The sequence below is a fragment of the Eriocheir sinensis genome, chromosome 2 (genome assembly GCF_024679095.1).
Source record: "Eriocheir sinensis breed Jianghai 21 chromosome 2, ASM2467909v1, whole genome shotgun sequence".
NCBI lineage: Eukaryota > Metazoa > Arthropoda > Malacostraca > Decapoda > Varunidae > Eriocheir > Eriocheir sinensis.
In genome coordinates, this window is record NC_066510.1 from 25,095,707 (window position 1) to 25,121,992 (window position 26,286).

Consider the following 26,286-nt stretch of genomic DNA (forward strand, 5'->3'; position numbering starts at 1 on the left):
TCTCTCTCTCTCTCTCTCTCTCTCTCTCTCTCTCTCTCTCTCTCTCTCTCTCTCTCTCTCTCTCGCACTTATTACTTTCTCTCGTCCTAACTTCCATTCTTTATTCTCTATTGTTCCCCTTCGTCCACGCCAACCTGTGATCTTGATGCGTATCGTCAAGGAGGGGAAGGACGTGAAGAGGTGAGGTGAGGAGGACGCGACGAAAGGATGAGAGAGAGAGAGAGAGAGAGAGAGAGAGAGAGAGAGAGAGAGAGAGAGAGAGAGAGAGAGAGAGAGAGAGAGCACTTACACGGGGTAACACGGTTGGAACATGATTTGCCACACTTGTCTATATTTCCTTTGTTGAGATGATGGACAAGGACAACAATGACGACAGCAACTACTTTTCTTCTTCCCCTCGCACACTACTACTACGACTACTACTACTACTACTATCACTGCATAATCATTTACTTAACTATGAGATTCCTGAGTTCAAATCCAGATGCCTATATTGTTCCCTTCTTTGTAGCAGTAGTAGTAGCAGCAGTAGTAGTAGTAGTAGTAGTAGTAGTGTTGCCACGTAAGAGCATCCCCCTTAAGTATAAGCGACAGCCTCACTCTTTCCGCTAACAAGTTCTTACTCTCGCCGCCTTTACAGAGTTCATTCATTAAGCTTTTTTATTCTTTTTATTCCATTTGGGTCGCGCAAAAAAGCTGGGAGGTGGAGGGGTACCTTTTGACAGTCAGTTTTCCTTAACCATTAATTAGCATAAAAATACCTTTCCATCTCTCTCTCTCTCTCTCTCTCTCTCTCTCTCTCTCTCTCTCTCTCTCTCTCTCTCTCTCTCTCTCTCTCTCTCTCTCTCTCTCTCTCTCTCTCTCTCTCTCTCTCTCTCTCTCTCTCTCTCTCTCTCTCTCTCTCTCTCTCTCTCTCTCTCTCTCTCTTCAGGAGGTGTATTGTTGCCGCAGCACGCGCCACACACTACTCCCTCGGGCGTGTCTTTCACTCGGACACACACCTGAGCGCCCACCTGTCCGGCGTCCTTGAACCAGGCCGCCACGTACTCGCCCTCAGTCCAGGTTAAGGTTCGTCGTCGCGCACCAGCTTCCTCTTTCCCTTCCTCTTTCCTCTTGCCTGTTGTCCTGGTTTTCTGGATTTTTTAGTACGTTTTCATATTTTGTTGTGTAAGAGCGTGTGTGTGTGTGTGTGTGTGTGTGTGTGTGTGTGTGTGTGTGTGTGTGTGCGTGTGCGTGTGTGTGTGTATCGCAATTTTCCCACGACGTTCCTTGAAATATAATCTGTAACTTCGGTTTCTTATTGGAGTCTTCAAAATAATACCGGTTGTTTTAATGCGGCACGAGTGACAATTTTTTTTATGTTTTAATGTTGAGGTGAAATGTCTGTTAGTCTCTCTTACGTGGCGCTGTGATGGTGTATTTAAACCTAACAACGGATTCGAACCCACATGTAATTTTTTGGGCGGCAAATAGGGCACACCTCATACCTGACTTCTTTCTTCTTCCACACACTGTTTAATGTGTACTTTAAGAACCCGGTGAAAATAAGCAGCGTCGCCCTAATGGTAACAATGGGCGGTCCCGCGCTCCGAGGCAACGGGAGTTTTATTCGTCAAGAGGAACAAAGAGTTTGAGAGTCGTGGCAGGGCTCGGGCGGGTCCATGACTTTCAGCTTTAATCTGATGAATAAAATGACTGTGAATGTTTTTCCCCGGGCTGTGTTGCATTTGACTTTATGTTATCCACTAAGATTGTTGAACTAAGTCTAAGGTTTCGAGGTTACGGAGTCTCACATCGTCAATAATTCTACATATATAAATTTGATACAAAAATAAATGCAAGGCTGAACACATGGAATTACTTCTGTTTGATATTTGCCATTTCTACGTTCTCTGCCATTTCGTTGAGGGTTCGTGTGTTTCGTGTTACGGCAGCAGGAGCCAATTTGTCACGAGTCTTTGCTACACCTGTTTCTGTGTCACTATTATGTGTAGCGTGTTCACGAGTTTGTTCTTTCGTGGCGATGCAAAACTTTATTTTAGAGTTCTGATATCCGATATTTCATTTGGCAGGGATTACGTCTCGCAAAGTAAAAGAGCTACAAACGCGACATATTTTTTTTGGTGTCTCTGTTGCACTTTTGTTGTTTAATAATCTGTTTTTACGAACTGGCAAAGATGCGCTGATCTAGCCAGGTCTTTATTTTTTCGTGGTCCACAAATAATAGTTTTCTTTGCTCAGATTCCTGCAAATGTCGTTCGTCATATGCCATTCTATGTCTGACTCAAGGTTGGAGGTGGAGGAGAAAGCAGAGCAAGCGAATGTGTTGACGATTTTGTCTTATTAATCGAGGCTAAATATAGAGGAAAAGAAAAAAACAATAAGATGAAAGGAGGAAAACGAAAACAGGTAAGAGAGAGAGAGAGAGAGAGAGAGGACGCACCGGGCAATAAAACACCTTCCCTTCCCTACTTAAATATTGCAGGTAACACTCGCCACACCTGCATGACCCACCCCTGCCCACCAAACACCTGCCCAAGCCTGTCCAGCCCCCCTCGCCCCCCCCCCCCCCACACCTGCAAGCTTGTAGACTCCACATGTAGGCCATCCTCCCTGCAGTTTTCGCCACACGATTTCTCTTCCACTTCAGCAGACTCCTCTTCTTCCTCTTCTTCCTCCTCCTCCTCCTCCTCCTCTTGCATTTTTCACCTGTATCCCTCGTTCCCCCATTTTTTTTTATATTTATTCACTCTTTTCTTTTCTCCTCCTCTCCTGCTCCATCTTCTCCTTCTCCTCTTTGCATTTTCGCTTTTTTTTTATCCTTCTCCATCTTTATAATTTCTTCGCTTCCTTGCTTCTTGGTTCTTCTTTTTTTCTTTTCTTCTTCTTCTTCTCCCAACTCCTCCTCCTCCTCCTTCTCTTCCTCCTCCTTCTTCTCCTCCTCCTCTTCCTCTTTATTCCTCTAACCTTTTCCTTCACGACATCCTGCTCTCCTAACCTTGTATCCTTGTCTATTATTTATGTTCGTCCTCATCCTACTTCGTCTCCTCCTTTCCTTACCTTTTTCTCACGCACCAAGTCATTCGCCACTGTAATAACCTTCCTGTACAATTAGTTAGTGTGAAAACGGCCAACTCATCTAAAAATCGCATTGACAAGAGTGAAGTGAACCGTTCCCGCACGTGCCAACAACAACAAGATATTTAATTTCTTCTGCAGGTAATTTAAGTGCCTTGTGAATATCATAAACCCCTATATGAGGTAGCCCCGTTAAAAGTCAGCGTCCTTTCTGTCGCCCGCTCATTCGTGCTTCCATGTTTCCTCTGACCCCGGAGTTGCACGATTCCTCGCTGTTTCATACTGATCCATATACATGCAAATTAGCTTCTGTGAGCAACGACACACACACACACACACACACACACACACACACACACACACACACACACACACACACACACACACACAGACACCGATATACTCTCGACCATTTCAAAAGTTCCCGCATCTTAACCTCATTTGCATGTTCATTCACTTTCTTTCCTTCTATTTTGGGTCTCGTCAGAACTATTCCGGTATAATCAGTTCCTTCCGCATTCTCTACGTTCTTACCCTCCGAGAAAAAGGTCGAAACAATTCATTCCATCTCATATATAATTCACATCAACTATAAAAATATTCTGACCTTTTCGTAATGTCAGATTCCTTTGGGTTGGACGTATGCACGTAATGAAATGAATGAAAAATATGAGAGAGGATGAATTATATAACAGGCCAAGAGAGGAAAGATGAACATTGTAGGTACTGGTGAAACATTTATGTGGGTGAGGTGTGATAAAGTTGTTGAAAATTGGTTGTATGATGCCGTAGACTTAAGAGAAGCGTGGTACGGCCTGGAATTGAAAAGGAGAAGAAGGATTTTTTTTTACAGTAAACAGATCAAGAGCAAAAACAAAGAACAGAAGAGCCCACTAAGCACACACAGAGTTATTGAAAATTGGTTGTATGATGCCTTAGACTTTAGAGAAGAGTGGTATGGCCAGGAATTGAAAAGGAACGGAAGGATTTTTTTTTTTACAGTAAACAGATCAAGAGCAAAAACAAAGAAGAACAAAAGAGCCCACTAAGCACTGCTCCTACAAAAGAAAACAGAATGGGTGGCCAGAAGAGATTTCGGATCGATTTCGGATGTAGAGGTGTCTGGTAAGGATGTGGAATGTTAGTCTCCTCAAGAGTATGGACGAAAGTACATAGATAGACATGGATGGTATGGATTGAGAACAGAGTGGAGGACTGGTAAAACAGGTACCATCCGGCATGGGAAGGTGTGTGAGTGTGTGCGTGTGCCCCGGTGAACGATAAGGGAAAGAGAGGCAAGATTGAGATAAAGAAATTTTGGGATAATTCAGAACGGTTTGAAAAGTTCTGGGCATGGGAGAAAAATATTTGTGTTAATGTATCCGAATTTTAAAGTTGGAAACGTGCAGGTTTGATGGTGTGTTTGGGAAGTGATAGAGTAAAGGAGGACGGGCAATACCTTGTGAATATTCGTGACGAGCTGATCCTATGTATACGTGGGGAATTGGGAATGAAAGGAGCTTGAAAGACTACATAGGATAGAGGGTTGAAACAGGAGCTATTGGACGCAAAGGTAGTGAGGGGAATGTTTAATCGTTCACTTTGCAATAATAGTAACTTGAGAAGGGAGAGGTGGAAGATTAGAGGTAATGGGAAGAAGGAAAGTGAGAGGAAAGAACTGGCAGGTAAAATGTAAAAAAAAAAAAGATGGGAAGAAGGAAAGTAAGAGGAAAGAACTGGCAGGTAAGAGAGAGAGTGCAAGTCAGTGATTACATGCAGGTATTAAGAGGGAAGGTGAAGAAATTACTGGGACGGACAACTACCCCATAACACAACTACCTGTCCCTTAGCACAATCAGCTCCCTCCTAAACACATCCCAGCGCCCTTAGTACAGGCTCCTAAGGGTCGGGGTAATAAAGGGAGGAAAGGGAGGTCGCTGGGTCTCTCCTGCTGCCTTAATATATATCTCGGAATGTTAATTGTAATTCCCCACCCTGAGGAGATACCTGCGTCTCTCTCTCTCTCTCTCTGGATATATCTATCTATGTATTTATTTATCTATCTATGTTTTTGTCTATCTGTAGACACTTATGCAATCTTCTTTTTATCCCTTTTTACATTCATATATTCTACTAATGATATATTCTATTCTCTCTCTCTAACACTCTCTCTCTCTCTCTCTCTCTCTCTCTCTCTCTCTCTCTCTCTCTCTCTCTCTCTCTCTCTCTCTCTCTCTCTCACACCATCCCTCTCATGTGACAGTAACGGAAGTGGTAGCAGTTAACGGAGATCCGGGAGAGAGGAAAGATGGAGAGGCAGGTGTGGGAGGGCCGGGCAGGTGTGGGAGGGCCGAGCAGGTGTGGGAAGGCCGGGGAAGGTGTGGGAGGGCCGGGGCCCGGCCGGTGCCTGTATGAGGGAGGCTACTTAAGGGTGTGTGAGGGGCTGGGCGGGTTAGTGAGGGCCGGGACGCGGTATCGGCCGGATAGGTGGCGAGTGGCGTGCTGACTTCCTCTCTTGCCTCCTCCCCACGTGGCACTCGCTCCAGCGGGCCTGACGGGTGCTTCGCGACGCGCAAAGAGATACCATTAGGAAACAGTGTAGTGAGACGGTCCTTAGACACACACCGTGTGACCCGAACAACCGCGACCAGCACGAAGTACTGACTTCAAACGGTCTCGCGTGCTCCGTGTGACTTTGTTGCACCAAATTGCGGTGGTCACGAACCCTTTGAAACCAAGCTCCCGCGATCTGCTCTTCCTGCATCTGCGTCTGAGTTAATGAGAAGGCTGCGGTGCCTGTCGTGGCCCTGCTAAGTGCTGCCGCCGGGAGTGTGTCGAGGTGCTGAGCGAGGCCGGTTGGCCAGTCGCGAAGGACAGCTGCCTGGACTTTGGATATTGACAGGAGCCATTAACTTGCCCGAGGACGAGGCCGAGCAATGGACTGGAGCAAGATGAGGATAGCAGGGAGTCCGGCCTTCACGCACTCCACTTCCTCCTCTTCAAGCAGAGCGAGGAGAGCAGGAAACAGGAGTTGCAGCGTGCTCGTGGTGCTTCTGGCGATATTTGGCTTCCTTATCGATGGCGCAGGTAAGAAATGTTGATCTATTTTTATCTACATTCTATCTCTCATACTACTACTTTTCCGTACTGACATGTATAAAATGGTACATTACTTATAGTATATCAATATTTCTTGTATCAACGATCTCTGGGTGTGTAGCTGAACAGAGCGACAGTTTTAGGACGTCCTGAAATGACTCACTGATGGGCCCACTGGGTGACTGACTAACAGGCCCCGAGCCTGTGTATTGGCGCTGCCTCGAATGTAGGTCCCTCGCAAGCTGGAGGCCCCGTGTGTCGGGTGCACCTGAGCGAGGCGAGGATTGTGAGGGTGACCGTAGCGTAAAGCCAACAAGGGGCGGCACAATGTTATCTACTTGACCATCGCGGGCTGACATAGTAAAAAAAGAAAATGAAAAAACATTCTTGGACAGTTGAATGCATAGATACGTGGTACTTTAAAACAACTTAAATCAAAATGTAATAATTTTTTTTTGAAAATTCATGTAGCTCTCATCCTTGTTGGCTCTTGATCGAAAGATACAATGTACGCTGACAGAGTTCGAACGCAGGGTAGAAATGTGGGTGGTATGGAGCCTCTGTATTTTGCAGGCCGGGCTGTCCATCCACCTGGCAAAGGCTGATCAATAAACCAAACCATCCACAAATAAACCATCTCCTTGAACGCTCAGTCCGGTAACCGTTGGAAGGATCAAAGCACAGGAGAGCGGGTAGCCGTGCCGAAACTACATGGCTCTGAGCATATAAGTACGTTAACCTTAATGAAAGACGAAAGTGATGAAAAGAAATTGAGATGGGCTGCGCTGAGGAGAAGAATGTCTCATAAGCAGATTTATATGAGTGAGGAAAAGTCAAAGGAGAATTAGACAGCAGGTGCAGTGAAAAAGGTGGAGAGAGAGAGAGAGAGAGAGAGAGAAATATAGTGTAAGAAAGATAAGGTGAGAGCCAGAATGATGTCAGGTTAACTGGAGATGCTGTGACCCAACCAAGTGAAGTTCAGTGGAGTAATAAAGAGTAATTTGAGAGAGTAATTAAAAGTTCTGAGGGGCAATCTGGAGGACAATTAGGCAGACTCAATAATTAAAACACACACACACACACACACACACACACACACACACACACACACACACACACACACACACACACACACACACAGAGTATATATATAAATACATAAAGTTTAATAAAAGTAATACCAGCGTAGAATCAAGAGTTCCACATTTTAAATTTTCGGAAATAAATGCCTCTAGTGCTACTCCTCCCCCCTTGCTCCCCTCCTCTCCTCCTCCTCCTCCTCCTCCTCCTCCTCCTCACATTCCCCTCTTCCACCGTTTTCTCTAATTTACTCCCGCAGTTTCCTCTCTTCCCTCGACAAAGCGGCCACATTACCCCTAAAACACTCTAAAATATTACTTCATTTTTGAGTTTCTCACGCCTCCTTCCTCCTCCTCCTCCTCCTCCTCCTCCTCCTTCTCTCCTCTCCACCACACCACTTCCCCCTTCCTCTTTTCTTCCTACTCCTCCACTAGTGCCTCCTCCCCCCCCCCCCCATTGCTCCCTTTCCAGTTCTCCTCCTCCTCTTCTTGTTCTCTCTTACTTCATCCCAGCCGCCCCAACCACCTCCTCCACCACCACCACTACTCCGTTTAAAAGCAGCCGCCGTCGACGCTCAATTAGCAAAGAGTCACTACGGTTGCTTCTTCACGTGTGTGTGTGTGTGTGTGTGTGTGTGTGTGTGTGTGTGTGTGTGTGTGTGTGTGTGTGTGTGTGTGTGTGTGTGTGTGTGTGTGTGTGTATGTGTGTGTGTGTGTAATACTATCCGGAATGGTGTTAATATTAATTTTATGCAACGACTTTTTTTTTATTCCTCTCTCTTTTTTTCTTCTTGGGATTAGCGTAGTAGTCGACAGTAACAATAACGATAAAGGAAGGAAGGAAGGAGAGGGAACGGAGAAAATCACGGGAAAGAAAGAGAAAAAAACAACAACAGCCAAATGAAAACTGAGTAAATTAGGTGCTTGTCTGTTTCTGTTATTATTATTATTATTATTATTATTATTATTATTATTATTATTATTATTATTATTGTTATTATTGTTATTATTGCCATTACTCTCACCGTTGCTTTTATTGCTTTCCCCACGATAATTGTCACCAGTCCGGAGCGCCATACAAGCTGTCATTCTACTGCAAAGTAATAAAAGGCACTTGATTTACCGTCCATCATCATGAGAGAGAGATAAAAAATACCTGTCTCCCACGCGCAGTACCTTCCGAGGGGCTTAATGTACACCTTTGGACACGTAATTACTTCACCTTGATTAAGTGTCTCGTTCCGGAGGTTAACTAGTGGCGGCTAACGAGGCGGAATCACGTGACTGGATGAAAGGTGAGCTACGAGGCTGGCGATGTCACTGAAGGGCGGCCGATGACGAAGGGGACTTGGTGAGCTCATGGCCAGAATATTTAGTGGGTGACGGGGATAGGGCGAGGTCGTGGACATGCTTGAATAAGACGATAATTGTCACTCTTTTCTTCCTACTCCTCCACTAGATCCTCCTTCCCCCCCCACCCTTTGCTCCCTTCCCAGTCCTCCTCCTCCTCCTCCTCCTCCTCTTTTTGTTCTCTCTTACTTCATCCCAGCCGCCCCAACCACCTCCTCCACCACCACCACTACTCCGTTTAAAATATAGGCGTAAGAATCAGCGGTATCACGTATAGAAGATTCTGAACCTCTCCACTCTGCTATTCTATCCCTCTTCGTGCCTCCAGACTCTTACTAGCTAATCTTAACACTCTATAGCCTCAGTAAACCGTATATTAATGGGTGAAGGGGAGTTGGTAAGGGAATGGAGACGTTTGAATAGGGTTGTAATGGGTATGGGTGACTTGGTAAGGGCACGGCTAGGCTAGTTAAGGGGTGCAGGGGACTTCGTGAGGTCATGGTCACGTGTGAATAGGGTCATAACGGGTAAATGAGATCTGAACTCTTCGTGAATGGGTTGAAAATGAGTAAAGCGGGCTTGAATACGTCAAAAAAGGTTATTGATGGGTGAAGGTGGATTGAGTGTTATAAATAAGTTTTTAATGAGGGAATGGAGCTTGAAATCATGAATAGTTTTTTAATGGGTGAAGGGAGCTTGATGAGGTTATAAATAGGTTTGTGAATGGGTAAAGAGGGCTTAAAAACGTCATGAATAGGTTTGTAAATGGGTAAAGAGGGCTTAAAAACGTCATGAATAGGTTTGTAAATGGGTAAAGAGGGCTTAAAAACGTCATGAATAGGTTTGATAATGAGTAAATGGTTCACGAATGTCATTATTTGTTTTCTTAATAGGTAGAGGGAGGAGAGTATTAAAACATCTATCTAACTAACAGAATGTGACCGCTTCTTTAAAATACTTCACCTATCATATTTGAAGGACCAGGCCTATAACGGACATTTTTTTAATCTTTTTTATTTACCCCTTCACACTAAAAAAAAAAGAAAAAAAAAGAGTACTCCATGTGTGTCTTCATCTCTTCATCTCCTTTCACCTAATTCCTCTTCTTGTACTTTCCTATCCTTGTACCTTCATTTCCTCCCCTCTTCTTATTTCATTTATACGTCTCCCCTTAGCTATGATCTTCTTAATTTATACCTTCACACTAAAAAAAAGTAATTCGTGTCTTCATCTCTTCATCTCCCTTTATCTGTATCCCCTTCTTGTACTTTCCTATCCTTGTACCTTCATTTCCTCCCCTCTTCTTATTTCATTTATACGTCTCCCCTTAGCTATGATCTTCTTTATTTACGCCTTCACACTAAAAAAAAGTAATTCGTGTCTTCATCTCTTCATCTCCTTTCACCTGATTCCTCTTGTTGTAATTCCCTATCCTTGTACCTTCATTTCCTCCCCTCTTCTTATTTCATTTGTACGTCTCTCCTTACCTATGTCTCTGAACCTCCATGCATGATCCTACTCCAACGTGCTTCCTTCGTCCTAGCTCCTTTATTATTTCATCTATTCTTTTCTCTTCTACCTACTTTACTTACTTGCATTTCCTTACTAATCGTCTTAACGGTGCTTCTCATACATCCCGGGTACTATAATTTTCTCATTTATTCTTCTCCTTTTTACCTATTTCACCTATATGTATTGCCTTCTCTTTCCTTCCTTCCTCGTTCTTTCAGTGTTCTTTTTCTTTTTTCCTTCTTTTTCTTAACCACTTCACGGTCCTAGCTACTACTCATTTTTATCTCTTCCTCTCCCCTCTACCTACCTCACCTGTTTGTATTTCCTTCTTAGCCTCCCGCCACACTCTCCCTTTCCCTCTCGATTTAGTCTGCCTACGTGTCGCTATTTACCTGTGCCGTGTTCGGTCATCAATCTTGCGAGCATACTTGGCAGCCTCCGTTTTCTTTCAGTGTCATGTCGCGTGTGTCGAGGTGATACATTTTTGTTTGTGTATCATTATTTACCGCCGCCCTCAGCTCGGTGGGAGAGGAGGGGAGGGGGGGCGGGGGGCGGAGGGAGAAGGTGTTGGAAGTGGTGGTGGCGGAGGTGGTGGAAATCGCGGAAATGGTGGTGGAGGTGTTGATGTTGGTGTTGGTGGTGTTGATGTTGGTGTTGTTGGTGTTGATGTTGGTGTTGTTGTTGGTGGTGTTGGTGGTGGTGAAAAATGTGTTATTGTTGTTGGAGATGGTGGTGGTGGTGGTGGTGGTGATGCTGATATTGATGATGATGATGACTAAAAGTGTACATTTTCACGCCCGTAAATCAAAGTATACACAATCACAAGCGTCAATATTAGCATGACATTTAAAAAAGCAACAACCATATTGCCAACCGGTATAAAACTTCCAAATAATTCTAAATAAATAACCACGTGTTTGAATGCGAATACAACAACAACAACAAAAAAATACGTGTAAAAAAATGACAATAAATTTCACACCAATTCGTTTCAGTCAATGACCCCCCCCCCCAAAAAAAAAAAAAAATACATGCGAGCAATTTCACGGGAAAGTATTGCTTCGTCATTGGTTTTCAGTCGATATATTTAGCCGGGTGATGCATCCAGTTCGAGCCCCGGGGCGGTAAATCTCATCCAGGTAAAGGGGTGCACACTTACCCCCACGCTCTTAACCTTAGGCCACTTAATATCTCCTTCCCTTCTTCGGCGCCTCCTTATGGCTGCTCCTCCTCCTCCTCCTCCTTCCCTCTTCATATTCCTCCTTCCCTTCTTCAGCGCCTCCTTACGGCTGCTCCTCCTCCTCCTCCTCCTTCCCTCTTCATATTCCTCCTTCCCTTCTTCAGCACCTCCTTACGGCTGCTCCTCCTTCTCCTTCTCCCTCTTCACCTCATCTCCTCGCCCTTATCACGACCAGCTCTCTCTTCTTCGCTCCCTCTCTATCATCACTCCACCCGCCGCCTTCTTTCATCTTTCCTATAGACTTGAATCTCTCCTTCTCACCCTTTTTTTTTCTTTTTTTTCCTTTGTTCCTTATTTATTTATTTATTACGTCTTGGTTTGTCTTGTTCTTTCTTTTCTTTTTCTTCTTTCTTTCATTATTTCCTCTTCTTTCTGTTTTTTCTTGGTTCTTTCAGTGTTCTTTTTCTTTCATCCTTCTTTTTCTTTTCCTTCCTTCCTTTTTTCAAGCCCTCTCTTCTCTCTATCTTAATTCCCTATCTCCTTTCTATCATCCATCTCTCCTTCCTTCCCTCTTTCCTTCATTCCCTCCTTCTATCCTTCCCCTCTTCCTTTCATCCATCTCTCCTTCCTTCCTTCCTTACCTCTTTCCTTCATTCCCTCCTTCTTTCCTTCCCGTCTTCCTTTCTTCTTCATCGCACCATTATTACAATCTCCTCTTCTTACCTTTCCCTTTCTTTCCTACCTTCCCTTTATCACAGCTCCTTTACCTTCTTATCCTCGCTCCATAACTTCACCCCGGACCCACCTCATCCCATTTCTCTTCTCTCATTTCCGCCGCCAAGCCTTCCTTCCACTCCCGCCACAGTCTCATTCCTCCATCATTCACCTTCTTACCATAATCCGTCTTTTTAACCCTTCCCGGCGTTGTCATCCCTCCTCTACCCCCCTCCACTCCTTCCCCCTACTTTTGGTTCTTCTTTTTCTACTATCCCTCTTCCTCTGTACCCCCTAGTTTCTTCTTTTCTACTCTCTCTCTCTCTCTCTCTCTCTCTCTCTCTCTCTCTCTCTCTCTCTCTCTCTCTCTCTCTCTCTCTCTCTCTCTCTCTCTCTCTCTCTCTCTTCCACTCTATCCCCTCCATCCCTTTCTCTTCCTCCTTTTGCTTCTTCTTTTTCTACTCTCCCTCTTTCTCTCTCGCCCTTCCCCTCCTCCTCGTCCTCCTCCTCTAATGCGCTCCCCTCCTGGTCTTTTCTATAAATTTTAACCTCTCCAATCCTTCTCCTTTCATTAAATCTTTACCCATTCCCCCTTCTCTCTCTCTCTCTCTCTCTCTCTCTCTCTCTCTCTCTCTCTCTCTCTCTCTCTCTCTCTCTCTCTCTCTCTCTCTCTCTCTCTCTCTCTCTCTCTCTCAACCATTCTTACAAACGTTAGTCCTTTCCCCTTGAGAGCTATAAAACTTTCCCCAATAACTCACCCTCATTCCAAAGCCTCCCCTCACCCACCCACACCCTCTTCCCCCTATTTACAACCCCGCCCTCCTCATCGCCTCCCTTACCCCAAACCACAAAGAACCCGAATGAAACAGGTTGGAACACGCGACTGGGACTGGTACCGCCTCCTCTCTCTTGCGCCCACCAACCTTGAAAAAAACTCTTTCGCTCCAACGGGGAATGAAATCAGAGGAGTTCGTAAAGGGACAAGCCACGCCCGTTCTCCCTTCCACGCCGTCAGCAGCGCCACAAAGAGGGTCACCGCGGCACCAGGGGATTGTGGGGCAGATTTAGTACGGGATTACCGGATTGAGCTTCTTCTGATGGATGGGCGCTTCGAACAGATCCCACCGAAGCTTCGAACTCGTGATTTTAGTGAACCCCAAGATTAGTAGAGGGCAATAGCTTTCCAGTAACTGCCTGATAGTGCATTGTGCGTTCGTTGGTTCGTATTCTCTCTCTCTCTCTCTCAGTGTGTGTGTGTGTGTGTGTGTGTGTGTGTGTGTGTGTGTGTGTGTGTTAAAAGCATACAGCCATCTATCTTCCTCTCATTTCTCATTCTGTTTTATATTTATTTTTATGTTGTGCGCTGAATGTTTCCCTCCCCGCTATTATTCATCTGGATATTTATGATGTATGCAAGGCGTTCGTAATTAGTTTGGATAATATCGTCCGGTTATTGCTGCGCGTTATCTTGCTTTTTTATTATTTACTTTTATTTCTATGATGATTATCGACTGGGGCATTCGTCGTAATAAAGTAGGACATGTAGTAGTAGTAGTAGTAGTAGTAGTAGTAGTAGTAGCAGGACAAGCAGATGTAATATTAGTAGCAGCAGTAGCGTCAGGAGTCCTATATTAAGCCATTCCTTAGCTCACCTTTATGCTCACCTGCACGAGATCCAGGTATAAAGGTTTCTTATGGAGTGATGCGTGACTTGGGGGAGGGGGGGGGATAAGGCAGGGAAGGGAGGGACGGGACGAGAGATGGTAGAATATGGTAGAAAGGGAAGGTAGAGAGTAGGTGAGGGGAGGGGGAGGAAAGTGAGGAAGTAAGCAGGGAATGAAAGGTAGATGGGCGGGTGAATGAGGGAAAAAGAATGGTAGTAAAGGAGTTGAGGAAGCGAGTGGGTGAGTGGGTGAGAGGAGGTGGGTGATGGTATGTATGGGGGGGAGGAAGAGTTAAGGGGGAAGAGATGAGGTGGACGGAAGACAAGTGGAGACCGGGGAAGCGATGGTGGGTGAATAATTGAGATGGAGGAAGAGGGAAGAAAGGGCAGCTGGTGTGTGTGTGTGTGTGTGTGTGTGTGTGTGTGTGTGTGTGTAACCCCGACCCGCCCTAAGAAACGCCGACCCGCCCTTGCTCGCCTCCCGCAGTGTGCCAGGCGAGGGTTTTCACGCCCGCCGCTGCTGATAAGAGGGCGCGAGGCAACACTCTCTGGCTGTCTGCTGGGGCCGACGACCGCCGCTCACGTCACGGGTCATGCCCCCCCACCCCCAGGCACCGCTCGTACCGCTCACGATAATACGAGATATGTGCATCAACCCCACGCACGCACGCACGCACGCACGCAGACTCGCAAGCATGCACAAACGACCGCAAGCCAGCACGCAAGCATATACACGTACACGCAAGCACACATATCAGGACGTCCGTGCACACACACTCACACACACACTCTCTCTTAAACACACACACACACACACACACACACACACACACACACACACACACACACACACACACACACACACACACACAGGGCAGGAATGTAATCAGAAAAGCGACGGTTATAAAAAGGGGAAATTAATTTCGAAATACTTGCTGTCGAGTGGTAAAAAAGTCCCTTTCGGAGCTTCCAGCACATTATAATTATTAGCGCGCGATTAGGAAAAAATACTAATAAAAATTGGTGATAATAATAATAACAATAATAACAATAACAATAACAATAATAATAATAATAATAATAATAATAATAATAATAATAATAATAATAATAATAATAATAATAACAATAATAATTCCGCCAAGTTTAATTGTTCAAAACTTTACTGTTACGTTTATTTTTCGGGAGTCGCGAGTGTAACAACAAAAGCAGCTTCATAGAGTTGGTTTGCTTTTGTAGAGGAGGAGGAGGAGGAGGAGGAGGAGGAGAAGGAGGAGGCGAAGGAAAAAATACAAAAGTTGATTAAACAAAACCGTAAAGAACTGGCAAAGAAGAGAAAAGATGTAGGATGTGAGTAAGAAGAAGAGGAGAAGGAAGAGGAAGAGGAGGAGGAAGAGGAAGAGGAGGAGGAAGAGGAAGAGAAGGAGAAAAGGAAAACTGGAAACTAGAGAAGAAAAGGACTGATACAAGTAAGGCAAAGTCATTGAGTATAATGCGATAACAGCTGATGCGGGAAAAGAAATAAGAACTTGAGAAAATATGATACAAGGGAAGTTTGAGCACGGCGGAAGCGGTGGCGGTGGAGGCGGCGGCGGCGAAGTTGGCCACGGCGAAGTTAATGATCGACGAGAAATATTGCATAAATGTCGAGTCCGCAGAACGCATTACGAAAAAGAGGAGCAGAGAAAAATGAATAAGAAGAAAATGTAAAAGAAATTGAAATGAAGCAGCAGGGTTTGGTTTAGCGAGGAAGCAGATTAATTAAAGCAAGCTGATTACTGTCGTTCCTACTACTATAACTCCTATTACTACTACTACTACTACTACTACAGGATCCACTTTTACATAACAAAAAACAGCACTCTAGGATACGGAATATTAAAATCAGATACTCTCTCTCTCTCTCTCTCTCTCTCTCTCTCTCTCTCTCTCTCTCTCTCTCTCTCTCTCTCTCTCTCTCTCTCTCTCTCTCTCTCTCTCTCTCTCTCTCTCTCTCTCTCTCTCTCTCTCTCTCTCTCTCTCTCTCTCATAATTAACTTTCGGTTGAGCGGAGGCGGCACTGTACAAAAGGTGATATAACACAGTACCTCACACCCGTCTCCGGCAGGCCCTCTTTGTCCCTCTTCAGCTCTAGTCCAGGGGAAGGAGAGACACACGGAGGCAGAGAGTGGAAGGAAGGGAGGAGTTGGTGGGAGAAGGGCGAAGGACGGAGGGCTAGGGTGAATGGAGAAACGAGAGGAAGGTAGGGAGTGAGATACAATTTAAAAAGAAGAAGCAAGCAGTTAAACCAAAGAAGGAAGGAAGGAAGGATAAGGGAAGATAAGGTGAATCGGAGAAGCGAGACGGAGGGAGAGATGTTAAGATGAGAAGAAGCAAGCATTTAAACCAAACAAAGGAAGGAATGAGGAAAAGAAAAAAACAAAGGCAAGGAAGGAAAGATAACGAGAAATAAGGAAAGATAAGGTGAATCGAAAAGCAAGAGTGTAGGAGAAAGGGAAAGGGCGAAAAGCAAAAGGAGGAAAGAAAGGAATGCAGGAGAAACAAAGGGAAGGGAAGTAAAGATGCTGGGATATGAGAGATGAAAAAAAAGATTAACACCACAAAATAATGACAGGAACTAATCCGAGAGTTTAGTGAGTACATATTATCATTATTCAAGAGAAGTGTGATACAGGTCACGATAAAGGAAATCATACGCGACAGTCCTGATTAATTAAACATATTCACGGTGAAAAACAAATTAAAAGAAAGACTGCAATCTGAGTTTTACCGAATACAAAGTTAGCTACTGTTACAAAAGGGAAATAATTTAATAAAAGTCACGGTAAAACAGAACATTCGTGACAATCCTGCTTACGAATTAAACGCACGAACACCGGTATAACATGTAACCTAATTCTGAAAAGCTGTAACATGAGAGTTTTAAAGAATGCATACTGTTAATAAAAGGGAATATAATAAAAGTCGTGGTAAAAGATAGCATACGCGACAACCCTGGGTGATATCTATACTCGTTGGTGGAAAACATAACACTGAAAAATGATATTATATGTAATCTCATTGTGAAAGGCTGTAATCTGAGGGTTTTACCGAATACATTCTGTTATTAAATGGGGATATAATACAGGTTAGGGCAAAAGAGACCATACACGACAAATCCTGCTTAAAATCTATAAACACAAGTGGAAAAGAGATAAGAGAGAAAACTGGTATCATATGTAACCTGACACTGAGAGGTTTTAATTTCAGAGTTTTACAGAATACACACCGCTGTTAAAGAGAGGTGCAATATAATCAACGATAAAAGAGACCATACACAACAAATCCTGCTTAAAAACCTATCAACACAAGTGGAAAACAGAAAAGAGAGAAAACTGGTATCATATGTAACCTGACACTGAGAGGTTCAAATTTGAGAGTTTTACTGAATACACACCGCTGTTAAAGAGAAGTGCAATATAAACAACGGTAAAAGAGACCATACACAACAAATCCTGCTTAAAAACAATACTCGTTGGTGGAAAACATATGGGATTGAAAATTGGCAACATACGTATCCTCATTTTGGAAGGCTGTCACTCTCCAACGGACGCTGCGTAAAGGGGAAACGTCTGTCGGGTTATAAATTAGAGGGGAACACACAGACCAGTTGCCCTCACATTTAATGAGCTGTCTACCTCACCCTCACTCCCCCCTCCCTATTTCCCTTTCTCCCTCTCTCGCGCGTTCTCTCTCCAGTCTCTACCTACCTACATGGATTTCTCCTCTTTGTATCTTTCTCTGTTTCTGTGTCTATCTCCCTTTCTCCTTACCTCTCGCTTTCTCTCTCTTCCTATACCTACAGGGCTTTCTTTTATAACTTTCTCTGTTTCTGTGTCTACCTTCCTTTCTCCCACCCTCTCGCTTTCTCTCTCTCCCTATACCTGCTAACCTACACGGCTTTCTTTTGTATCTTTCTCTGTTTCTGTGGCAATCTCTCTCTCTCTCTCTCTCTCTCTCTCTCTCTCTCTCTCTCTCTCTCTCTCTCTCTCTCTCTCTCTCTCTCTCTCTCTCTCTCTCTCTCTCTCTCTCTCCCTAGCATCTGTCTCTATCTACCTACACGACTTTCTTCCCTTTCCCCTTTTCTCTGTTTCTTTGGCTATCTCCCTTTCTCCCCCTCTCTCGCTCTCTCTCTCTCTCTACCTACCAACTTTCTATCTACCTACAAGGCTTTCTCCCCTTTCTCTTGCTCTGTTTCTCTCATCATCACCAACCTTCTGCCCTCCTCATTCCCCACTACACAGACGCCACATTGTTGCTCTAATCCAGTCTAATACTCGACCTCTTCCTTTCTCCCCACCTAACTTTAGTTTGTTTATCCCCTCTCGCTCTTTCTCCTTTTTTTTTCTCTCGCTTTCACTCCCTCTCTCTCTCTCTCTCCCAGGTAAACGTCTTTTGCCCCACAGTTTTGTATATGCCACCCTCCTCCTCCTCCTCCTCCTCCTCCTCCTCCTCCTCCTCCTCCTTCTCCTCCTCCTCAGCCTCCCTCCCTCTTACTTCCCCTTCATCTCCCTTCCCTCTTCAGTCTCCCCTCGCAGTCCTCAAAACGTCCTTTCCTTTCCCTCAGACTTTATTCCCTTTCTTTATCCTTCTTCAAATCACGCCTCTGCTTCCTTGGGCCTTTCTCCCCTTCCTCCTCCTCCTCCTCCTCCTCCCTTCACTTATATACGGGGGCATAATTGCCTCTCCTCTCGAGCTGTCACGGCTGGGGGGGTGGGGGGTGGAGATGAAGGGGCGGGGAGAGAGAGAGAGAGAGAGAGAGAGAGAGAGAGAGAGAGAGAGAGAGAGAGAGAGAGAGAGAGAGACGAACACATCAACAAGGGGAGAGAAGATCGATATTGTAAAACTTTCAATATGCCGACACTAAAATCTTCATCAGAATCCCCAGCTAATTGTGTCTCCGTGTGTGTGTGTGTGTGTGTATGTGTGTGTGTGTGTGTGTGTGTGTGTGTGTGTGTGTGTGTGTGTGTGTGTGTGTGTGTGTGTGTGTGTGTGTGTGTGTGTGTGTGTGTGTGTGTGTGTGTGTGTGTGTGTGTGTGTGTGTGTGTGTGTGTGTTTGTACGTGCGTGAAGTCTTGTTGATATCAACCTCGTAATGTTTCTTCTTCCTTTTGATTTGCAGTCCATTTGTTTGGCTTAGGTGAGATGTACGTGTGTGTGTGTGTGTGTGTGTGTGTGTGTGTGTGTGTGTGTGTGTGTGTGTGTGTGTGTGTGTGTGTGTGTGTGTTTCTTTCTGTGCACATGTTTGGTCTTCTATCCACATGTGTTATCTTCATCTCTTTCTCCTCCTCCTCCTCCTCCTCGACCTTCACATCCTCCTCCACGTCTTCTGTGATATCCTTCGCTCTCATGTTTTTCCTTTCACGTCAGAACTAGTTTATCGCTTCCCCCTTTAACCTTCCTCATCTCTTCCCCCCCCCGTCTCTCTCTCTCTCTCTCTCTCTCTCTCTCTCTCTCTCTCTCTCTCTCTCTCTCTCTCTCTCTCTCTCTCTCTCTCTCTCACACACACACACACACACACACACACAAATACAAATACATATTCTCCCACTATATATATACAACAATCTTCCCGCTCTCTCTATCTCCCCTTCCCCCCTTCCCCTCCCCCCTTCCCTCTCCCTCCTCCCCCTCCCTCCACCAACAGCTGCACCCATTACTATTCATAAGTAATTAACCCTCAGGATTTGGTATTCTCCAATAGAAGCCAACAACCAAACTATACCCCCCACCCCAGGACCCCATCTCTCTCTCTCTCTCTCTCTCTCTCTCTCTCTCTCTCTCTCTCTCTCTCTCTCTCTCTCTCTCTCTCTCTCTCTCTCTCTCTCTCTCTCTCTCTCTCTCTCTCTCTCTCTCTCTCTCTCTCTCTCTCTCTCTCTCTCTCTCTCTCTCTCTCTCTCTCTCTCTCTCTCTCTCTCTCTCTCTCTCTCTCTCTCTCTCTCTCTCTCTCTCCTGTTCACTCTGCTCGCTTCTATACTTCGCCCCTTTTACAAACACAACCACACTGCATTCCCACCGTTCCCTTGGTCTTACGTTCCTTCCTTCCTTCCTTTCCCCCTCACACAAGCCCGTACGATCGCTTTTCCTGGTCCCATTCATTTTTTTCCCTTTCTTCGTCTCCTCCTCTCCTACCTTCGAGCCACTGAGTTGTGTACAGAAACATAAACAAATACGCTCACACATAAACGTTGCTAGTTCTCTTTCTCCTTTTTTTTTGCACGCCAGTCCAATACAGTTGCCTACACACAGACATACTCACACCCGCCTCTTTTCTTCCTTTTTCAACTTCTCTTCCATTCCAGTTCTGAACAGTTACCGGCACGCACGCACGCACTCACACACGCAGACTCACACGTTGCTCATTCCTTTTTCCTTTTTTCTACTCCTCTTCCTAACCTAACCTAACCTAACCTAACCTAGCCCTAGTCTAACCTAACCTATCCCTAACCTAACCTAACCTTACGTAACCTAACCTAACCTAACCCTAACCTAACCTAACCTTACGTAACCTAACCCTAACCTAACCTAACCTAACCCTAACCAAATCTAACACACAACACAGCTTTTCCTATTCCTCTCTTTCCCCAACAAATATATCACTTATTCCTATTCCATTTCCATTCACTTCTGTATCTATTTCACCTATTCCATTTCCATTCCTCTTCCATCTATTCCATCCCCTATTCCACCCCTTATTCCACCTCTTCTACCTCCCGACGTTATCTTAAGTGGGACATACAAGCCCGGCTATTCCATTTCCATTCCTTTTCCATCTATTTCATCCCCTATTCCACCTCCTGCTCCACCTCTTCCACCTCCCGACGTGATCTAGGTGGGACATACAAGCCCGGCTCTCCGCGGTGGCTTTAATGGCACAGGAGAATAATTCTGAAGCCGGGATATTAAGGCTCGACACGACCCACCCAAGCAAACGAACCGCCCTGCAGAAACCGAGGCTTGGGCGGGGACGCTTCACGAGAGGAGGCACAGAGGGGGAGGGGGAGGAGCAGAGGGAAGGCCAAGGAGGAGGAGGAAACGGAGGAGGTGGTGGTGGGGGAGTAAGTATATATGGCCAATGCGTGAGGAGGTTTGCTTGCGAGGAGGAGGAGGAGGAGGAGGAAGAGAAGGAGGAGGAGGAGGCGGAGGAGGAAAAAGTGAAACTAAAGAGAGAGAGAGAGAGAGAGAGAGAGAGAGAGAGAGAGAGAGAGAGAGAGAGAAACAGACAAAGACAGAAAGACACAGACAGACAGACAGACAAATACAGAAAGACAGATAAACGAGAAAAGTCTTTAGAGTTGACGAGGACGAAGAGGACAAAGAGGAAGGAAAACATGACGGAGAGAAACGCCCCGCGGCGCACGACAAGGATGATCCCTGCTAACGCAATAAGCCCTGAGGGGACGGGTCGAAAGAACCTGATTTGCCACCACCTCAGGAGTACCGCGCGGCTGCCTGCGAGACGGATCAACCAAGGACAGACGAATGGTTGGAAGCAAGGATTGGCAAAGCTGAGGTGGAGTAAGCTGATGATTGATGATAAACTGTACACAGGAAATGATTTATCTTTTTCTTATGTTAATGGGAAGACGTGAAAACTGGCAACAGAATAACGAGGAATAAATTAACAATAAAAAAACTGAAGCAGCATTAGTAATTACAAGAACAGAAAATACTACTATCACTACTAATTCTACTACTACTACTACTACTACTACTACTATTACTACTACCACTACTACTACTGCTACTACTACTACTACAACTACTACTACTACTACTGCAACTACAACTGCTGCTGCTACTACTACTACTACTACGACTACTACTATGACGACGACTACTATTAAAAAAAAAAAAAAACGAAATAACAGAACAAGAATACGAGTAACAAAATAACAATAATAAAAACAATGATAATATTAATAAACAACAACAACAATAATAATAATAAAATAATAATAATAATGACCAATAAATTCCAAGTGCCAAAAATACAAAAGCGAGCTAAACAAAAAAGGGGTAAAAGTGCATTAATAATAACTCTTTGGCGTCATCTGTCCGGGGCGGGTATTTGAACGGCGCGAGTTAGGCACAACTTGTCCAAATTTAATTACGGATTGCTTCAAATACACGTAATATGGTATGTGTGGCTTGACAGTCTCTCTCTCTCTCTCTCTCTCTCTCTCTCTCTCTCTCTCTCTCTCTCTCTCTCTCTCTCTCTCTCTCTCACACACACACACACACACACACACACGCTATATCAAGTTCACCAACAGATAAAGTACAACAACAACAACAACAACAACAACAACAACAACAACAACAACAACAACAGCGGGGAAAACCCAAACCATATATTTTCCGCATTCTTTCAAAATCTTTTATTCATATCTCCATCTCTCTCTCTCTCTCTCTCTCTCTCTCTCTCTCTCTCTCTCTCTCTCTCTCTCTCTCTCTCTCTCTCTCTCTCTCTCTCTCTCTCTCTCTCTCTCTCTCTCTCTCTCTCTCTCTCTCTCTCTCTCACTTCAATTCAATTTCTACACTGTCCTCCTCCTCCTCCTCCTCCAGTCTCTCCCTCTTTTGTTTACATCTTCCTTCAACTTCCTTTTCTCCTTCTCTACGTCCCTACCTTGTTCCCTCCTACGACCCTAAATACATTCTCTTAAGGGCAGTTAATTAACCTGAGCGATTCAGTGACCCACCGCTCAGTACAGGTAATCTGGGAGAGGGGAGAGAGAGGGAAAGGTGAGGGGAGAAAGAGGAGGAAAGAAGAGAAGGGGGAGAGAAAGGAAAATAAGGAAAGGGAAGGGAGGAGATGGATGAAAAAAAAAGGTAATGGAGGGCAAAAAGAAAGGAGATCTGGTGCTGAAGGGAAACGAAAACTCAGAGGGAGAGAGAAAAGAGGGATAGAAAAAAATAATGGGGGATCGTTTAACAGGGAGAGGAAAAAAGAAAACAAAAAACAGGTGGGCGAGAGAAAGACATGTAGCCGGTCATTAGGGAGGGAGGGAAGGGAGATAAAGTGAGAGAGAGAGAGAGAGAGAGAGAGAGAGAGAGAGAGAGAGAGAGAGAGAGAGAGAAAATGAAAGGGGCACTCAAATTTAATATACAGTTAGTTTAAAGCAAAGCAAAAATGATGTAGCTATATGACACAAGCGTTTGTTAAATAAGAGACTGGACATGTAAGAGCTACCGGGAAAAGAAAATGGAAAATGTAAGAAAAAAATGCATGATAATTAAATGTGGATTGTCCGAGGGATTTCGTTTATAGAGGAGAATAATATATGCGAGTGTGTGTTGTAAAATCATTAACAACACCAACAACAATATTCTAAGGAAGACGATAAAAAAGAAACCCAAGAACATTTAATTTTTCTCATGATCAACAAACCAAAAATGGCAACAAAGAAAACACTAACAATAATAACAACAACATTCTCTAAAAGACGAAAAAAAAAAAAAGACCCAACAACATGTATTTTTTCTCATATATAAAACAAAAGCAAAAAGGGAACAATAAATCACTAACAATAATAACAACATTCTATGGAAGATGAAAAAAAAACAGCATAAATTTTTTCTCATAACAAACCAACCAAAGAGGCAACAAAAAGGGAGCAATATCAACTTCCATCCGGCATTAATTTCGTGGAATCAAAACGCGGAACATTCTGGCCTGGGAAACACGATTAATGGGGTCAGATTGTCACTTGTTTTGTGTGTGTCCTCTCGACCAATTCCAGCGTTTATACTCAAAGCGATGCCAAATACGCCGACTATCATCTCTGAGCAAATTTCCACCCATATACGACGACATCCTCTGATTGAAAATATGATAAAAAAAAACTTTAGTCAGTGCGTTAATATGTTGAATGGGAATGCGATTATACCTGTAGAATGAATAAGATAGTCAGGTTGATATTTTCTTGTCTGTATTTCTCTCTTACCGTCCTTGAAAATCTCTGCACCGGTGACTTTGTTTTTATTCGAGATTTTCCGCGTGACGGGAGCCCAGGAAGCATCATGACACGGTGCAGGAACCCAGGAAATATACACGACGAAACGGACACACGAAAACAACAAGCGTATACGAAAAATGTCTGTCTGTGTATGTCTGCCTCTCCGTCTGATTCTCTCTGTTTGTCTGTCTGTCTGTCTCGCTCTATTCTTATTCCTATCGTTATTGCGTTAGGTCTTGCGAGTCGCGTTTCAATACCCGCGGCTGACGTATTCGGGCGCCGCGCTAATGCCTATAAATATTCACGGCGCCCTGAGCTCGTTCGGCCTCGCTTCCGCCGCCTCCGCCCCGCCGCGCGACCCCCAAAACTAAACTAAGCGATCATCAATGTTTTAGTTCCCCGGCCTCTGAGCACCACCACCACCTCCGCTGACACGCTCCTCCTTCCTCCACCTCCCTCTCACGTCGCCTCGGCCACTGCTTCTCCGCATGAAACTGACATTTAAATTTGTGGTCCTTCGTTAATTCTAAAGGAAGGTTAAACTTGCGGGTCCACGCGCGTCACTGCCAAGCACACAAATTATTCCGACCTTTTTCTTTCAGTGGAGGAGAGTTCATGGGCGCGTCTGATTTTCTTTTATACACAAATAACAGAGTTTGTGACAGAGTCGCGCGGCCTCCTCTTCTGCGGCGAGGCTAAATCTGCACTTAATTCTCTATGAAAATAATTGAGGGAAAGCGTAAATAGCAGCGGTTAATAGTAATGGCTTGCGTAAGGGGCGTGGTGGTGGCGATGTAGCGATGGCCTGGCACTGTCCGCCTCCTGTTAACAGAAGACACGGCGAGGAAAGGAGAGAAACAGGGCGCCATTACAGGCCTCAGCCCCGGCTATATATTGACAGGGGATTCAATTATTGTGGCTCCTCCGCTGCTGCCGTCTTTCTATTAATGCACCAACACGAACCGTTTTCACCGGATTTACCTATACATTGTTTGTGTTTGGAGGCGGCCAGGCGGGCAAGGCAGAGGAGGGGAGGGCGAGCGAGGGTCAGGGGCGTAGCTGTGCATGGGGCTGCTGCTGCTATTGATTTTGAGGGGAGGCTGTGGGTTAATAGGTGAAATTGGATTGCTTTTACTGCTGTTTTATTCCCCAGAAGAGATGATATTTATGGTGTTTACAATAAATTAGGGTCGTTCAGAGTCACCCCAAATGTAGAAATGCACTTTAAATGAAAACTCTTAAAAACGCATTGATGAGTTAGTGGGGAGGCTGTGGATTAGTAGGTTGAATTGGATTGCCTTTACTGACATGTCTTTCCGGTAACTGATGTTGCTTATGTTGTTTTCAAGACGATTAGCGGCATTGTTCGGAGTCCCCTGATGAAGAAAAGACACAAAAAATGAATACGTACCTAGAAATGCAAAGATAATATCCCCAGCAGTTAAAATACTACTGCATCAACTCATGTGCCCGTTACAACTATTAATAAGGTATAAAAAAGAGTGCACACTAAATAAAAACAAACTGCAGAACTAAGAGGTAAAGGCAGCAGAGAAAATGAAAAGAAGCAGAAACAAACACAATACCAGGAGCAGCTGCAGAAGGAATAGGTGCAGGATTAGGAGCAAGAGAAGGAGGAGGAGGAGGAGGAGGAGGAGGTGAAAGAGGAAGGGGAGGAGCAGGAGTGGGAGAGGAGGATGAGGAGGAGGAAAGGAGGAACATGAGGGAGGGAGGGAGGGAGGAAGGAAGGGGAAAGCAGGAGCAGGAGGAGGAAGAGGGGGAGTAAGAGGGAGGAGCAAGAAACAGAAGGCGCTACGTTAGAAGAAGCCGAATTTACGAAGCTCAGAAAACGAGAGGCGGTGCTACATAAAGTCAGGCCACGAGCGTGTAAAAAAAACAAAAAGAAAAGAAAACGTGGCGTCCTTCTTAAATATGTGGCAGTGGGAGGAAAGATCCGGGGCAGAGTGGAAAAAAAAGAAAGATAGTAAATCCCAGAATCAGCCTCGGTCAACATAAGAGAAAATCAGAGCATCACATCACAGTCAGTCACTTTTGATTTATACACACTCTCCTTTCATCCTCTTCAATGATAATGGCACGATTTGCAAAGCTAGGAGATCAGATTAAACAAAACAAAATGAAGAGAAGTAATGTGAAAATGAACACGGGAGGAAAGATACGAGAATCCACCTTTTATTGTTGGTATTTTGATTTTGTTTTTAAGGTTGAGTTCCGCTTGCAAGGAAATAAATTGGAGGAGCGACGTTCGGAAATGCAATATATGCTCTTCGACTTCCGAGAATTTATACACGTGGCGCAGGTCTGATTTTTGAGCCTCCGCTGCGCCATTAAGAAATAATAAAAACAGCGGTGACTTTTCGTTCTTCTTTTTCCCGACCTAATTTTTCGTTTCATATATACCGGGAGTCCCGTTGAAGTGATTAGCTGGAGGATTTCAGATTTCAGATATGACAACGATAGAGATAGCTAGATAGATAGACAGACCGACAGATAGATAGATAGAAGAGTGGGGGAAAGAGGCCGAGGCTGAAAATGAAAGGTTTATGACGGTTAAAGATGAGACAAGAAGCTAACCAATGCAATATCCCCTTTA

General features: G+C 44.6%; 1 protein-coding gene and 1 long non-coding RNA gene across 3 annotated transcripts in view; one reads left to right on the forward strand and one right to left on the reverse strand.

The window, feature by feature from the left end:
* LOC127001626 (uncharacterized) overlaps positions 1-26,286 on the reverse strand; it is a 99,161-nt gene that overhangs the window by 10,774 nt on the left and 62,101 nt on the right. The gene's annotated exons all lie outside the window — the stretch shown is intronic.
* Positions 5,419-26,286, forward strand: part of LOC127001624 (carbonic anhydrase-related protein 10-like) — a 108,390-nt gene continuing 87,522 nt past the window's right edge. The window contains exon 1 of one of the 2 annotated variants that reach the window (XM_050866475.1): positions 5,419-6,165. In XM_050866475.1, coding sequence (XP_050722432.1) covers positions 6,015-6,165 — 151 coding nt within the window. In that variant the 5' untranslated portion in view covers positions 5,419-6,014. The remainder of the gene's footprint in view (positions 6,166-26,286) is intronic. The other variant, XM_050866486.1, reaches the window with a different exon arrangement.